Source organism: Pimephales promelas, chromosome 23 (genome assembly GCF_988280905.1).
Source record: "Pimephales promelas chromosome 23, fPimPro1.hap1.1, whole genome shotgun sequence".
Lineage (NCBI taxonomy): Eukaryota > Metazoa > Chordata > Actinopteri > Cypriniformes > Leuciscidae > Pimephales > Pimephales promelas.
This window is the reverse complement of record NC_142791.1, coordinates 17970540-17985968: the sequence shown is the minus strand read 5'-3', so window position 1 is coordinate 17985968 and position 15429 is coordinate 17970540. Positions and strand designations below refer to the sequence as shown.

The window sequence follows — 15429 nt, the reverse complement described above, 5'->3', positions numbered from 1 at the left end:
CTGGATAGGAAAAAATGGGATTTCCAAATCCGGATGGAAATCCGGATTAAATGTTTTGAACAACTGGCCCCATATTATTAAATTTAAAACGTTTTATGACTTTTTATGACTCTGTGGAAAACCTGAAGAAAAACAAATGTGTCATGTTGGCCAACGGGAAGCTGCTCGGTTTGACACTGACTTCTATCACTACACTAATGACAATAGACAATGGACCTTTTTTTGCCCATAAAATTTCACAGAATTCCTAAAAACTTGAACCCAATGCAAAATCTATGTGGAAAATTCCAAATTGCATAGATAGATTACTATTGAAATGACTGGATTAGCAAAATTTGCCAGACTATGTTACCGCATCTTAAAGCGTTTGTTTCACTGAAATGTCACTAATGTGTCCACACCATTACCCTAATTCAAGCCTGTTTGTTTTTAGTCCCAATGAAAGACAGAATATTTCATTAGTTCTTCAAGTTATACAGCAATAAATGAACAGCAGAAACAGGTAAAGGTTTGCAGTTCTGTGACTCAGCAGTACATGAGTAATGACAATGCAATACGAGCAACTTTACAACCATTACTAAACATCAGCTGTGTTTAGAGTTATTATCATTCATGATTTGCTTCAGGATCAGCCCACTGGAGTCGAGAGGGAGGGGAGAATCACACACACAGAAAGCTTCAACCTTTCAGCTGTAGAGGACATTGACAGCGGACAGACACGAGGGCTGGTGCTGAGACGTCACTGCAGTCACTCACACACACACACAAACGTACGCACGCACACGCTGGGAGCTGCTGCACGCGTGAATCGCCACAGCGTTTGAGAAGCGTTTGTCATGCAAGCCGAAGGTCAAGACTTACTGGATGGACACACTCTCGGCGTCGGACAGGCCCGGCTGGGAGAAGCAGCCCGACACTACGGAGCCCATGACCGTCGGCTGGCGTGTGCGGACACACTCCTGATGCTCGGCTCTGACCTACATGGACACGGCGCTCTGCTTGTGCTTATTCATTACTGGAGCGAGTCTCATCACTACAGCTCAACTCCGGCGTCTCACTCCATCTGCGGCTGGCCGGGGGCTGGGCCAAACACACGCGTAAGTGTGTGTGTGTGTGTGTGTGCTTTGTTTACATCCATCATGCTCTGGGGCACAAGGCTGCAGCCTGCGGTTTGATGCTGCGCCGGAGCTAAAAATAACAGCAGTTATTGGGTTGATGGGTCTTATGATGAGGAGATGTAGCGTGATGTCTGACGAGGACGCATGTTTACTGATCACTGTTGTTAATCTGTGGTACAGTGTGTTTCTCTTGCTGCATGTTGGCCTCAAATGTGCTTTACAAATTATATTATTTCCATATATAAGCACTGATTCATCAAATTATCCACATGAGAGGTTGAATGAATGCAGTGAACAGCCGGTTTAATTAAGTGTATATAAGTAGCATTTACTCATCCACAAAACACATGAGCTGCTTCAATTCTGTGTAGTTTCAACTCAGCTGATCAGTATCTCATTTTTCTTCCGAATGTTTAAAGGGTTAGTTCACCCAAAAATGAAAATTAAGTAATTGATTACTCACCCCCATGCTGCACCAACCCCGTAAGACCTTTGTTTGTCTTCGGAGCACAAATGAAGATATTTTTGATTAAATTTGAGAGCTGCATAACTACCACATAGGCTGCCTAAGGGAATGACACTTGACGGCCCAGAAAGTCTCGTTTTAGGCCAACAAGAAAGAAAAGGAATAGTCGAATAAAGTCTTTATTTTTGTTTGTTTTTTTCGCACAAAAAGTATTCTCGTCACTTGATTAACTTATAGTTGAGTCACTGTAGTCACATGGAATATTTAAACATTTTCTTCATTGACTTTCTGGGCCGTCAAGTGTCATTCCCTTAGGAGCCTATGTGGTAGTGATACAGCTCTCAAATTTAATCAAAAATATCTTCATTTGTGTTCCGAAGATGAACGAAGGTCTTACGGGGTTGGTACAGCATGGGGGTGAGTAATTAATGACTTAATTTTCATTTTTGGATGAACTAACCCTTTAATATTGTTCTTTACACACACACACTTTGGTTATGTACAGGAATCACAACCACATTCTACAAAACATTCATTCCAAAAACTGAATTCACTTCAAATATTGTGAACAGAGCCCAACCGAACATAGCTTCTTATGCAGTGACATCCCTCTCTATTGGAAACTCACTCCTCTGTACTCCATCATTTCCCATCAGCCCTGCAACATCTTAAAGGTGCAGTAAGCGGTTTCTAAGAAACACTGTTGATGTTTGAAATCGACCCATACAAACACACCCCTCCCTTCGACACCAAAATACACAAATACGCAATGCAAGATTGGATGTCTCCCTGATGCCAAGCAAGATAATGCTTGAAAAATAAAGCAACGATGACGAACGAACAACAATGAAAAACAAAAAATGAACATACAGTACACAAGAGTATGTTGTTAGTCACCAGCAGCTCCAGACAAACAATGACACTCAAACCGTCCTGGGTAACACTTTATTTGAAGGGGTGTGCATAAGACTGACATGACACTGTCATAAACATGACATAACACCTGTCATGAACATGAAGGAGTCTTTATGAATGTTTATGACTGTTGTCATCAAGTGTCATTCGGTAAATTATGACACTTTTAATGCAAAGTTGACATTGTTTAAAATGTCTTTGTTATGACAACTTGACATTAACCAAGAAATCATAACCTGTCACAAATATGTCATAACAGGTCTAATTATCAAACTTAAAGAAGTTATTTAGCTTTGTGCTAACATTACATTACCCTGTCATATGTTATGGTTGGTTTTAACTTTAGTTGTCATGACACCATTATAACTGTGACATGAATATTTTACTTGTCCTCAAGTAAAGTGGAACACATTGTACTAGTTATAAAGATGTCATTAAGGGTTATAACACTGTCAAATGCTTTAACAACAGTGTCTTTAATATTTCCCTTTACCTCAAGTAAAGTGGAACACGTTGGACTAGTTATGATTTCTTGGTTATTGTCAAGTTGTCATAACGAAGACATTTTAAACAATGTCAACTTTGCATTAAAAGTGTCATAATTTACCGAATGACACTTAATGACAACAGTCATAAACATTCATAAAGACTCCTTGTCAGTCTTATGCACACCCCTTCAAATAAAGTGTTACCCTGTCGGGTAACTAGAGCTAACATTATAACAGCAGCATATTTTGGTTCTGTAAAAACAAAGCAAAACCAGTGTTACTCATGTGTGGAGTAGAAACAACACTATTGTACATTATCAGGCCTTCCCGCTGAGCTCTGTCTAGCACTGGGCAGCTTTCTAGTATTAACCCGGATCCTAATATGTGCAGATGTTTTATTATATGTAAGGGCTCGAGCAGCAGAGTTTTGCACCATGTGAAGGCGATGTATAGCTTTGGTGGGTAAGCCGCTATATACAGTACAGTAGTCCAATCTAAACGCGTGGATAACAGTTTCAGCATCTCCAAAAGCAAAATATTCTGCAAGTGGAAGCAGCATGATTTAACAATCTGAGCAATGTGTGAGTCAAAACGTAACGAGTCGTCTTAAGTTTTAGAAGGCTACTCTTCAGTGGTTAACTTCATATCTATCGGATAGACAGCGGTTTTTTAAGAATTTTTCAATTTGTATTTTGTATTGTTTATCCCTTTTTTTTGTTTGTTTTTTGACGAAAAAAACCCCAATAAATACAATGTTCAAAAGACAGCAGTTTTTTAGGATAGGTGAGAATCGATCCTGTACCGTCACTGTTTCTTATGGTGTACCTTAAGGTTCTGTAGTGTACTCGGTCCTCTATTATTTCTCATTCGTGTGGTGAAAAAACAGTTTGATTGGCCGAAAAAAAAGCAAAAAAAACAGTTGATTGGCCCTAAATCACAGAGCATAAAATTTTCATTAATGTCTGGACACCATCAATATCGATGAAAATGTCATGCTCTGCGATTTAGGGCCAATCAATCATCTTTATTTATTTTTTTGTCAGTTTTGCCAGCATTAAGCTCTAAGACGTTATCAGACATCCATATTTTAAGTTCCTGAAGGCAAGAGATGGACAAACTGAATTAGGTTTAACCATGAAATAAATTTGAATAACATCAGCTTAAGTAAGAGAGTTGAGACCATGCCGTCTGATGATCTGTCCTAGTGGCAGCACATAAATAGAAATAAAAGAGGGCAGAGTACAGAACCTTGAGGTACACCATGAAAAATAGTGACGGTACGGGATCGAGGGTCTATAATTGTTCGCAATGGTGGTATCGAGGCAAGACTTTAGTTATTGGAGTGATGGCCGCAACTTTCAGATGATCCGTAACATAGGCAGTGGCGAAAGATCTTTTTATAACATGAGTAATAGGTTGAATAAGTGAAGGCAAAAGGGTTTTTAGAAGGTATGTTGAAATAGGATCAAGTGTATAGGAAGCAGAATTACCGTAAAACTTCAAATAATAGCCCGTGCTTTTATTTTCCCAAATCGTCGAAATGCACCAGCTTGTATTTGAGACAGGCATCTATACGAGTGCGGACTTTATAATTTAGTGTTGAGATGTTATTAATTGAGTCTCTAATCTCTAAAAATGTCCTAATGCTCCACGTGAAACTGCGGTCTTCCAACCTTTTACTATCGTGTCAATTGATTTGATTAAAATGTGCGAGGGAGAGAGAGCAAAACAGCGTTCGTGTTGTTTGAAGACGTGAGATTGCGCGCGCTCTTTCTCTCCGTCTCTCTCTCTGCTCGTTATGCGCCCTGTCAAGCGCAGCAGTCATTCTATTCTAAATCACTAACCGATCAATATAGAAGTGTGTTGTGGTGCTCGGTCCAATCCACTTTTAACAGAAATCGCTTACTGCACCCTTTACAGTACTTTTTAGTTGTTTTTTTTTTATTCATTTATTCAGCAAAGCCACATTAAATTGTCAAAAAGTGGTAGTAAAGACATTTATAACGTTAAAAAAGATTTCTATTTTAAATAAATGCTGTAAAAAATGCTTCTGAAATTTCTACTCTTCAAAGAATACTGAAAAATAAATGTATCACAGTTTCTCAAAAAAAATGAAGCTGCACAACGGTTTTCAACATTGATAAAAATCATAAATGTTTCTTCAGCATCAAATCATATCAGAGTGATTTCTGAAGGATCATGTGACACTGAAGACTGGAGTAATGATGCTAAAAACTCAGCTTTGACCACAGGAATAAATTACACTTTACTATATATTCACATAAACAGCTATTTTAAATTGTAATACTATTTCACAATATTACTGTTTTTACTGTATTTTGATCAAATAAATTGTGTATGCAGTAGCTGCTTTATATTTTTAGAACATAATACACTGGCTCTGTCAGAGGTTTAATAAAGATATCGGACTTTAAATGCATCTCTGGTTTCTTCTTTGCATCCACAAGGCTTGGAGATGTTGCTTTGATTACCATGGCTGTGAGTTTACTCCCGTATTTATTTAATGCGACTGTCCCTTTGCAGTGACTATATGGCCAGAGGAAGCATAAGCAGTTACTGCTTATGTAAAAAAAAAAAACGTGGATGTTTTTCCACTAAGAAACGAACATTGTTATTATGTTTTGATTGATACTGTAAATCTGCTTTGTTGCAATCTATATTGTGAAAAGCGCTATATAAATATACTCGAACACCTCTAAAAATAAATATCAAAGAATCGAATTCAAATATAAGTTTATCTACTGGGTTTCTGTTTCAGTTTTAAATGAGAAATTATTAATACAGTAGATTTTATAATGGAATCAATGGAAGTAATTTAAGCAATAGTTGCATATGGTGGCTTTTAAAAAGATCATAGTAAGAAAAGATCAATAAATGTCACGGGGTGTGGTGCAGGGGTTCAGGAGTGCAGGACGAAGGAGCGGGAGGAATCCAGGTTGACATCAAACACGAATTTATTTATACACACACAGGCAGGAAGGCAGGGTTACAGGCGCAAACACCAGGTAACATGAACATCGACTGACAAAGACAGACTGAATAAGATCGAACTAAATAGACAGAGGAATCAAACTAAATGGGGTGCAAACAGGTGAAAATGATGACGAACAGACGAGGAACAGGTGGCTGATGAGGGAGTGAGATCAGGAGAGGAACCAAAAGGATCCGGGGAAGCGTGGTGCAGATGACGAGACAAACAGGTGAAGACGAAGACTGTGACATCACTCCCCCCTCCCGGTAGGCGTGACCTCACGCCGTAACATCCGCGGGGAGGGGGGGTGGGCGCCCTGGAGGCCGTGGAGGACGTGGTCAGGCGCAGGAAGCCCCCCAGGGCGGAGCAGGATGAGGGCGTGGCCAGGATGGAGCAGGATGAGGGCGTGGCCAGGGCGGAGCAGGATGAGGGCGTGGCCAGGGCGGAGCAGGATGAGGGCGTGGCCAGGGCCCTTCGGGTGGCCACGGCGGAGAGAGCCCTTCAGGAGGCCGTGGCGGTGAGAGCCCTTCGGGAGGCCACGGCGGTGAGAGCCCTTCGGGCGGCCACGGCGGTGAGAGCCCTTCGGGAGGCCACGGCGGTGAGAGCCCTTCGGGAGGCCACGGCGGTGAGAGCCCTTCGGGCGGCCACGGCGGTGAGAGCCCTTCGGGAGGCCACGGCGGTGAGAGCCCTTCGGGAGGCCACGGCGGTGAGAGCCTTTCAGGCGGCCGTGGCGGTGAGAGCCCTTCGGGAGGCCACGGCGGTGAAAGCCCTTCAGGCGGCCGTGGCGGTGAGAGCCCTTCGGGAGGCCACGGCGGTGAGAGCCCTTCGGGCGGCCACGGCGGTGAGAGCCCTTCAGGCGGCCGTGGCGGTGAGAGCCCTTCGGGAGGCCACGGCGGTGAGAGCCCTTCGGGCGGCCACGGCGGTGAGAGCCCTTCAGGCGGCCGTGGCTGGGACACTGGGCCCCCCCCCAAAAAATATTTGGGTTGAGGCCCCGGGTGAAGGGCAGATGGGGAGTGGATGGTCTCGGGCTGGACGGTCTGGACGGTCTCGGGCTGGACGGTCTGGACGGTCTCTGGCCGGACGGTCTGGCCGGTCTCTGGCTGGACGGTCTGGCCGGTCTCTGGCTGGACGGGCTGGACGGTCTCTGGCTGGACGGGCTGGACGGTCTCTGGCTGGACGGTCTGGACGGTCTCTGGCTGGACGGTCTGGACGGTCTCTGGCTGGACGGTCTGGACGGTCTCTGGAGGGCTGGACGGAACCAGCAGTGAAGAGCACACAGACTCTGGAGGACTGGACGGAACCAGCAGTGAAAAGCATATAGTCTCTGGAGAGCTGGACGGAACCAGCAGTGAAGAGCATACAGTCTCTGGAGGGCTGGACGGAACCAGCAATGAAGAGCTTACAGTCTCTGGTGGGCTGGACGGAACCAGCAGTGAAGCGCTTACAGTCTCTGGTGGGCTGGACGGAACCAGCAGTGAAGAGCTTACAGTCTCTGGTGGGCTGGACGGAACCAGCAGTGAAGAGCTTACAGTCTCTGGTGGGCTGGACGGAACCAGCAGTGACGAGCGTTCAGTCTCTGGTGGGCTGGACGGAACCAGCAGTGAAGAGCTTACAGTCTCTGGATGGCTGGACGGAACCAGCGGTGAAGAGCATTTAGTCTCTGGAGAGCTGGACGGAACCAGCGGTGAAGAGCCTTTAGTCTCTGGAGAGCTGGACGGAACCAGCGGTGAAGAGCATTTAGTCTCTGGAGAGCTGGACGGAACCAGCGGTGAAGAGCATTTAGTCTCTGGAGAGCTGGACGGAACCAGCGGTGAAGAGCCTTTAGTCTCTGGAGAGCTGGACGGAACCAGCAGTGAAGAACATTTAGTCTCTGGAGAGCTGGACGGAACCAGCGGTGAAGAACATTTAGTCTCTGGAGAGCTGGACGGAACCAGCGGTGAAGAGTCTTTAGTCTCTGGAGAGCTGGACGGAACCAGCGGTGAAGGGCATTCAATCTCAGGAGAGCTGGACGGAACCAGCGGGGAAGAGCATTTAGTCTCTGGAGAGCTGGACGGAACCAGCAGTGAAGAGCATTCAATCTCTGGAGAGCTGGACGGAACCAGCGGTGAAGGGCATTCAATCTCAGGAGAGCTGGACGGAACCAGCGGGGAAGAGCATTCAGTCTCTGGAGAGCTGGACGGAACCAGCGGTGAAGAGCATTCAGTCTCTGAAGAGCTGGACGGAACCAGCAGTGAAGAGCGTTCAGGCTCGTCAGGGCTGACGGTGAGCGCGGGCTCGGCAGGGCTGACGGGGAGCGCCGGCTTTCGGGGGACGAGCCTTAAACGCGGGCGCCGAATCGGGTGGAGAATCCCCTGGAAAATCCCGGCGTCCATGTTGCTTTTTTGGTCAGTCGATCTGTCACGGGGTGTGGTGCAGGGGTTCAGGAGTGCAGGACGAAGGAGCGGGAGGAATCCAGGTTGACATCAAACACGAATTTATTTATACACACACAGGCAGGAAGGCAGGGTTACAGGCGCAAACACCAGGTAACATGAACATCGACTGACAAAGACAGACTGAATAAGATCGAACTAAATAGACAGAGGAATCAAACTAAATGGGGTGCAAACAGGTGAAAATGATGACGAACAGACGAGGAACAGGTGGCTGATGAGGGAGTGAGATCAGGAGAGGAACCAAAAGGATCCGGGGAAGCGTGGTGCAGATGACGAGACAAACAGGTGAAGACGAAGACTGTGACAATAAACATATTTGTAAAGTAATGAAAGTCAAATAAGGCCATATGTAACAGTAATAAATGATTTAGCTCTGACTCTGACATTGGGATTGGATGAGCCCAGCTTGACGACACTGTAAAATGAACACTGATGCTCAACCTGAGATAATGCTTTACAATTAAACCACTTGCAGTTAGTGCAGCTAACCAGTCCATTTCCAGCAACAAGCACTTATTCTGTCCACACTGATCGTGAAAAATGTGTGTAATGTGATACGATCAATCACAAAACACAGCGGATCAGAACAGTTCTATGATCATCTTCTGATCCCAAAGTTTGTATGATCAATTTATTTTTAGAAATTCCTAATTTTATATTTGAGAAAACTGTTAGTCTGGAAACACAAATATTATCAACACTTTTCCAAACTGCGTATGAACCCTGTAATAACTATAAAACTGTTGTGATGTACTAGAGACTGACGTCTTTCAGACAACTTTTTTAACACCATGACAAGCACAAAAAAAACTCTTTAACTTCTCAACTCTTATTTATGGATTACAGTTATCTTGAAAAAAGACTTTGTGAAAATTATTTTAGTATCACTGAGATTAATATAGTTTTATACGGAAGCCCTGAACCGCAACCTAAAAAAAAAAAAAAATCAGTAAAAAAAAAAAAAAAAAAAATCAGTAAAAAAAAAAAAAATCAGTAAAAAAAAAGATTAAAGTCGAAATGTTTCGAGATTAAAGTCGAAATGTTTCGAGATTAAAGTCGAAATGTTTCGAGATTAAAGTCGAAATGTTTCGAGATTAAAGTCGAAATGTTTCGAGATTAAAGTCGAAATGTTTCGAGATTAAAGTCGAAACATTGTGCATTCATAACAGTGCGCGTCCACTGGCTCAGAGCGCGCGCGCGTGTGTGTGTGTGTGTGAAGTCGAACTGCAATGGATAAACACAAAATAGTAGCTTTTTACTTTTATCTGGGCTTTCAACAAAATCTACACACGTCACACGTGCTAGTGGCAGTGTTTCTGAGGTGTTTTCGTGCTCGTCTAGTCAACACTATCTGGGTCGAGAACACAACAGTAACTGTTCGGTCTCCCTCTTCAACGTAAATACGCTCTGGATACATTTTAAGTGCATCATTCTGTATCCAATCATTTGGCCGGATCCTGTGATTTCCTAAGATTTAATAACCACTTATGGTTGAGGAGAGATTCTCTGATATGATTGTAAAGCACTTTGAGTGTAGGCATATATGAAAGCGCTATATAAATGCCCTATTCATTCATTCATTCATTCATTCATTCATTCATTCATAAAGCTGGATTTCTCCATCCAGTCTGAAAAGTGTTTTCCGTGTTGGTTTTCCTATAGGCTAAAGTCTATTCCGGCGCATTATATTTTATAACGATAAAGTAAGATAAGTAATTCAGATAAAAGTAAAAAGCTACTATTTTGTGTTTATCCATGGCAGTTCGACTTCACACACACACGCGCGCGCTCTGAGCCAGTGGACGCGCACTGTTATGAATGCACAATGTTTCGACTTTAATCTCGAAACATTTCGACTTTAATCTCGAAACATTTCGACTTTAATCTCGAAACATTTCGACTTTAATCTCGAAACATTTCGACTTTAATCTCGAAACATTTCGACTTTAATCTCGAAACATTCCGACTTTAATCTCGAAACATTTCGACTTTAATCTCGAAACATTTCGACTTTAATCTCGAAACATTTCGACTTTAATCTCGAAACATTCCGACTTTAATCTCGAAACATTTCGACTTTAATCTCGAAATGCTAGATTTTTTTTTTTTTACAGATTTTTTTTTTTTTACAGATTTTTTTTTTTTTTTTTACTGACTTTTTTTTTTTTTTTAGGTTGCGGTTCAGGGCTTCCGTAGTTTTATTATTATTTTGATTTTTTTTTTTTTTACAGTTTTACAGTTAAACTTTCCATTTTAATTAAAAAGCTGAGTGAGTGAGTAGAGGCAGGGCCCATTTGCATATTCATAGAAGCACATGTGTACTAAATGAGGCATGGGTGTCGAGTTACATTCAAGATATTTTTAGGCAAGAAGAATTTTTTTTCAAGAAAATAAAACACTTAAATATGTAATTATGGTAATCAAAGATGAATTTTAAGGGATAAAATTATTGACTACAGGGGGACTTTAACAAGACTTTTCAGCAGAGGGCGCCATATAATCTCTCTCTTACACACAAACAAGCAAGCTCTTCAGCTTTAATCAAACTATGCCCAGTGCTAAAAAAAATGTAAAAGCTACACATCTACAATTTTTGCAACCATGTGAAAGTTAAAAAGAGTTTCTGTCAGCGTTGCAGCGTTTTTGTGCTGTGTTCGTACCTTAAACAGCCCGTCAGCCAGTCTCTGTGGTTTCCACCGTTCGCTGTGGAGAGGAAGGAGGAGGTGAGCTCAAGCGCCGCCCCCCCGCTCGGCTTCGAGACGCTCAGCACCTCAGTGTCCGAGCTCGGGTCCGGGGGGGCCAGGAAGAGGCTTCTGTCCTTCAGCCGCTGCTGGATCATGGGCGTAAGGGGGATGTCCAGGGAGAAGGAGGGCTCCGGGGCGGTTTGGGACTGGGGTTCAGGTTCAGCTTGAGGGTCCAGCGAGTCCATGCTGCTGTAGAGAGTCGCCCGCAGACGCTCAGACTCCAGGATGCTCTCGAACCGGCAGCTGAATACATCTGTGGAGTCACTCTCACCTTCAGGACTCCTAAAACACACACACACACACACCTCAACAACAGCACACAGGGCGAAACAGGAACACCTCAACAAAAGCTGGCTTTGCGACATGCGCACCTTTACATCTCCTACTACAGGAGAACTCATGATGGGTAAAACTCAAGCATATGTTACGTATATGCTAATCTGGCAGCATACCCCGTAAGAGTGAGTTTCACAAAAAAAACAGGGAGGGTCACATCTCACCCCAGAATGAGAAGAATGAATCGAATTACATTTGCATAAAAAAAAAATACATAGCCTTTTAAGATAAAAGTCCATTAATTAAGTACATTTCTTCTCAAACTATCATTTCCATAAAGCATTTATGCATCTTATTACTGAAATACAGTATTATGTTACCGATTTGGTAACAATAAGGTTAATTAGTTAACTACCTTAGTTAACATAAACTAAGAATAAACAATACTTCTACAGCATTTATTAATCTTTATATAACCTTTCTTCATGTTAAATTTTAACATTTAAATTAATTTGTTAACATTTGTTTACAAACATGAACAAAAACTGAACAGCTGTAATTTTATTAACTAACATTAACAATGATTAATAAATACTGTCACAAATGGATTGCACATTGTTAGGTAATACATTAACTAATGTTAATGAACCTTTTTGTAAAACGTTACCAATGACTTTTATGAAATTCTAATTTAACGCATCATTTAAGGTCGTACAACAAATATATTAATTGCCATGACAATGCAACTTTATGCTAGATGTTATTAATGATCTGTATATGTTCTAAACAAATTCACGAGAGCCGCCCACAGGAAGTTAGATTCCATTATAAAGCCACAAGCCTGGTTCCTTTTTCAGCTGAAAGTGGACAACGCTTCCTCTTTTGAGCCTGACCAGTTCTTTCGAACACTAGGCAGAAAGTATAAAGGAAGTGAAACCATAGAGAACCGACTGTATAGAGTAATGAGCTGACGAACAGGACGCTTTATCTCTGTAGTGTGTAAAGTGCAGGCGTGTCTCTATGGCCCTGTTCACTCAGCTTACATGAACTGCAGGAGAAACACACGGAGAGCATCAGCTTTAGTTTCTGCTCTCATACCAGCCGAACATAGTGAGTGTGTGTTAGAATTGGGAATTGGGAGAGAAAATCCTGCTTGGTACATTTTTCATCTTCAAAGTTCAAACCAAACTTGTGTCTTCAGTCAACAAAGTTTAAATCCCGTCTGGCTAAAGCGCTTCCCATAAGTCAGTAGGTGGAGTAAACGGCCTAAAGTGGACTATACACACACACACTAATACATATATATATATATATATATATATATATATATATATATACATGCATACAGATAGAGAGAGAGAGAGAGAGAGAGAGAGAGAGAGAGAGATACACATACATATGCAGATAGCTGTGCTCCAGACCTGACGGCTATACTCCTAAAGGTTGACAGCAAAATGATATTGCCATCTAGATTGTGGCAAAACTGAAATGCAATGTGACGGCAAACAAGTAAAAAAAAATGCAAATTATAAATATCCAATTTTTTCAGTTTAAAAGTGCAATGTGTAAAAATGCTGAGAATCCATTGCAATATGACATCCATAACTATGTTTTCAGTGGTGTATAAAGAACTTAAAGGGTTAGTTCACCCAAAAATGAAAATTAAGTCATTAATTACTCACCCCCATGCTGTACCAACCTCGTAAGACCTTCGTTCGTCTTCGGAACACAAATGAAGATATTTTTGATTAAATTTGAGAGCTGTATCACTACCACATTGGCTCCTAAGGGACTGGCTCTTGACGGCCCAGAAAGTCAATGAAGAAAATGTTTAAATATCCCAAGTGACTACAGTGGCTCAACTATATGTTTATCAAGCGACGCGAATACTTTTTGTGCGAAAAAACAAACAAAAATAACAAGTTTATTCGACTATTCCTTTTCTTCCTTGTAGGCCAGAAACGAGACTTCCTTAGATTTCCACGACGCATGCGCGAGAATTGCGATCTCCTTACACTACTTCAGTTCAGTTCTCGCGCATGCGTCGTGGAAATCTAAGGAAGTCTCGTTTTCAGGCCAACAAGGAAGAAAAGGAATAGTCGAATAAACTCGTTATTTTTGTTTGTTTTTTCGCACAAAAAGTATTCGCGTCGCTTGATAAACATATAGTTGAGCCACGGTAGTCACTTGGGATATTTAAACATTTTCTTCATTGACTTTCTGGGCCGTCAAGAGCCAGTCCCTTAGGAGCCTATATGGTAGAGCTCTCAATACAGCTCTCAATTTTTATCAAAAATATCTTCATTTGTGTTCCGAAGACGAACGAAGGTCTTACGGGGTTGGTACAGCATGGGGGTGAGTAATTAATGACTTAATTTTCATTTTTGCGTGAACTAACCCTTTAATAAACCATAATGTTTTTACTACCTTAGAATGAGACATTTATATCTACATAACTGCACCCCCTTCTATGAAGGTCGACATATTGTGACGTCATGTTTGTACCGTAGCTGACATCGAACAAACATCGTTACGCATTTCGTCACTTTCTTGAAAGCCGCAGAAACCTAGAAGCTAGCCATAGACACTGCGAGTAGAGACTTTTCCGTTGTGAGTGGTGTAAAATATGTAGTTGAATTGTTTCATGTAACTTAGTTCTTCTCCCTCGCTGTGTTACGGCTTTGCTATTTGGGGATAAATGTGCTGGTTACGTTTATGAGACAGCTGATTAGTACTCTTGTCATTGACTGTAATACAGTACGTTACAGGAATCACCAACCCGTTAATCGCGATCGACAAGTCGATCTTGGAAGCATTTTAAGTCGATCACGAAGAGTTTTCAAAATCCGAGAAAAAAACCTATTAAATGGTGTCTAGGGCATGCAGAGGCACACACGCTGTTACAATCATGTCATTTTTGCCGCGCGCACCTTTGGGCTCATGTGGACACGTCGAGTTTAAACAAGGCGTTACGCTTTAACCAGCCACAGTAACAGCTCATATTTAGCCTGCTAAACTTTTACTACCCTGTTAGAAAAAATATAGTTGCATAGTTTAATGTGGTTCTTCTCCCTCGCTGTATTATGGGTTTGCTATGTGAGGAGAAATGTGCTGGTTACATTTGTGAGAAAAAAAAGCTGATTACTATTATTATATTTTATTTTATTTTATTATATTGAGACCCTTGATCCTCCCCTGACTATGGCTTTGTAAACTTTATCCATGATGTGGTTTATAATGGACTGTGGTACAGAAACAGTGACAATGTTACACACTCTGGCTATTCTCTGCTGTCTCAGACGACGATATGTTTGTCCCGTTTTAGCCACCGTAGCTTCTTCGAAAGGAAGGGGTGAGCAGTGGGCTGAGCCTTTAGTGCAAACTCGCAACCGAACCAAAAAAAAAAAAAATCAAATGAAAAATAACACACTGCACCTTTAAAATAATCAGTATTGTATTTCTTATCTCTTTTTAATTCTTATTAATTTAAAAAAAATTGAGGACATTTTTAAATGAACACAAAATTTTTCATAGACAGCATCTTAACTAAGTGAAACGCTCTGCATGGGCTGTCACTGTGTTTTTAGTATTAATGATAAAGCGTCTGATAATGAGGGTTGCCAGGTTGGGTTGCCAGGTCTGTGTAACAAAACTTGCCCATATATCAAAATATGCCACTCCCACACGTAAAATACATATTTCACAGGCACCGTTGTGCATTATACACAATTTCAGAATCACTAGAAGTAATTGTGTTTTTATAAATTAGCAAACAGGAGCTGAAAGGCTTCCTTCCATTGTGTTTCCCTAAAACATTGTATTTTCTAGCACGGTTTGATCATTACTTGAATATAAAATGGGTCAAATATTTCAAACACAATTTTTGCAAAATGTCTAACCCGCAGGAAGTAAATCAACTTGTGGCAACAGTTAAAAAGGAAGTCAATACCACAGGAAAACCAAGGACTCGGCAACCCAACAAAAAACATTTTTTA

The 15429-nt window shown here is 41.8% G+C and overlaps 1 protein-coding gene across 3 annotated transcripts in view; it reads right to left on the bottom strand.

The window, feature by feature from the left end:
- The window catches only part of psd3l (pleckstrin and Sec7 domain containing 3, like), a 163444-nt gene that overhangs the window by 110580 nt on the left and 37435 nt on the right, over nt 1–15429 (bottom strand). For all 3 annotated transcript variants that reach the window (XM_039676604.2, XM_089126337.1, XM_089126338.1), the window contains exon 4: nt 11075–11440. In XM_039676604.2, coding sequence (XP_039532538.2) covers nt 11075–11440 — 366 coding nt within the window. The remainder of the gene's footprint in view (nt 1–11074; nt 11441–15429) is intronic.